At 37.1% G+C, this 2,148-nt stretch overlaps 1 protein-coding gene across 1 annotated transcript in view; it reads right to left on the bottom strand.

Moving 5' to 3' along the window:
* The window catches only part of map2k5 (mitogen-activated protein kinase kinase 5), a 66,354-nt gene extending 64,366 nt beyond the window's left edge, over positions 1-1,988 (bottom strand). Inside the window, exons 1-2 of the mRNA XM_014001529.1 lie at positions 1,566-1,988; positions 1,328-1,376 (exon numbers count right to left, since the gene is read on the bottom strand). Coding sequence (XP_013856983.1) covers positions 1,328-1,376; positions 1,566-1,691 — 175 coding nt within the window. The 5' untranslated portion in view covers positions 1,692-1,988. The remainder of the gene's footprint in view (positions 1-1,327; positions 1,377-1,565) is intronic.
* Positions 1,989-2,148: the final 160 nt, after the last annotated feature.

The raw sequence follows: 2,148 nt of genomic DNA, 5'->3' as shown, positions 1-2,148 counted from the left end.
GTCTTGAGGGATTACCTTTGTGAAGATTAGGCTGGTCCTAAGTTTCATTAAGTAATTCGCTACATCATTCTGTTTAATATTCAACAAGTTGAACAGATAATCCACCCTAACCCCGCTACTTGGTATCGGTATCGGTATCGGCGAGTACCCAAACTGAAGTACTCGTACTTGTACTCAGTCTTGAAAAAACTGGTATCGGGACACCCCTAATATACACACAAACACACTTGGGTCTTCTTTTGATAACGTAAATAAACAACCAGACATCTGACATGGCTCTACTTCAGTTATTCCTGGCTGTGCAGCGTCAATATCACTATCATGATCAAACAGATGCTGCTCAACCAACCATCCCCCCTCCCAAAACAGAAACATAAAGATAAAAAGTGGGAAATTAATATCGGATGTTAATATTGGCCTACTTTTACATATTGGACCGATACCGATATTCTAAAAAATGACCAATATCGGCCGATACCGATATTAATGCCGATATATCGTGCATCCCTACTATTTAGGTTATATTTTTGAACTCATTCAGTTTTCTCTATTTTCTAAGACGTTTTCTGAACTATTACAATAAAGTTTTTGCAACTGATCTGCCAAATAAGGTTTGTACCAACTATAATTTGGTGGTCTTCATTCTCCTCTGGCTCTGGGTCAGACTCTGGCGCCAACATGTAAGTCTGGGTGGACAAGTCTTCGCTTGTTGACATCTTTTAATACTTTGTAAATAAAACTTTTCTGCGCCGCTAGATAGTTGTGAAGGAAAATTTATTCTCGTCCATGCTGATTTTTTAATGCACACTACACATTCTTGTTTTTACTTAGAAATTTAGGCTATTTTTGATAATCTAGTTGAGTAATTACCAATATTTATGTGCCACGAATTAACGATTAAGTGACGTGCATTCTGTCGTGAATGATTCATGTCACGAGTCATCTTAAAACAGAATAAATGACTAGATTAGATAACACACACCTCATCACAAACACTTCAAATCAACATTTAACTATTTTTCCCATCATAATTCAGAATTGTTGTGAAGAGGTCCAGCCACTTGCTAGAGAAGGTCCTCCCAGTGAATGTGAAGTGTTTTACTTCTTGAATCTAAAGTTTTACCAACTAAGGGGAAAAAAATACTACAGTCATAAAAACTGCAACAACAGAAAATGATACTGATGTCTAAATGAAGACAAGCATAAATTAATTACGAGTGAATAAAAATGATTTGTTTTTGTGAACTTAACAACAGATTATGCACAAAGTTCAACACAGTGGTTGTTCCTGAAACAACATTACAGAAATACAAAAACAGGAACTTACACTCAAAGGCCATGACGGTGGCTTCAGGCATCACATCTCTTATTGCGACCTGAAATTGTTTTAATTATAAAGATATTAACAACAACACCTGTGAGCTGTTGACATATACAGACAATGTTGGTTTTAGGTTATCAGAACGAGTTAAATGTACAAATAATAAAAGGCAGGAGCGTGTGCGATGCGTGAAAACATTAAGGCTTAAATGTTAAGTTTTAATGTGTTTTAGTGCTTTACTCACCAGCAAGTCATTGAAGTTCAGAAGACATGGACAGTCCACAGACGAGTCCATGTCTCCTAATGGCGTTTTTATACGGATCACTATAGCCTCAGTGTCCATTTCTTTGATTTCGTTTAAAATGAGCATGAAAAGAGAAACTTAAGCCTCATAACGCTCGGCTGGTATTCGGGGCTAATGAGCTAATTTCCTGCATGCTAGCATCCTGCTCTCTCAGCTCAGAGTCTGGTTCATTTCAGGGAGGTCAGGATGTTAAAAAAAACGTGAAATATTCAGCTCAGTCGCCGCCGAAACTGATGTCACAACATAACAACACAAATCACGTAGCGTAAGATGTCAACATCAAAACGCTCCCAATGAAAATCGAAGCTTTATACTGTGTTTTGTGTGATGTTTTAGCTGTGCTGCTATTCAGAAACTGCCCCAACCTCGTTTCCGAATCAACATCCGCTCACGGAGTTTCACAATAAGAGCATTTTTGACAGACAGACTAAAATATTTTAAGGATATTTCACTTCAGCTAAGCCTGTTAATAGATTTTCATGGAAGGAAAATATCACATAAAAACATATTTATGTATTATGTA

The sequence above is a fragment of the Austrofundulus limnaeus genome, unplaced genomic scaffold (genome assembly GCF_001266775.1).
Source record: "Austrofundulus limnaeus strain Quisiro unplaced genomic scaffold, Austrofundulus_limnaeus-1.0 Scaffold9, whole genome shotgun sequence".
NCBI classification, from domain to species: domain Eukaryota; kingdom Metazoa; phylum Chordata; class Actinopteri; order Cyprinodontiformes; family Rivulidae; genus Austrofundulus; species Austrofundulus limnaeus.
Note: the sequence above shows the minus strand (reverse complement) of the source record. Positions and strands in the feature narration are given on the sequence as shown.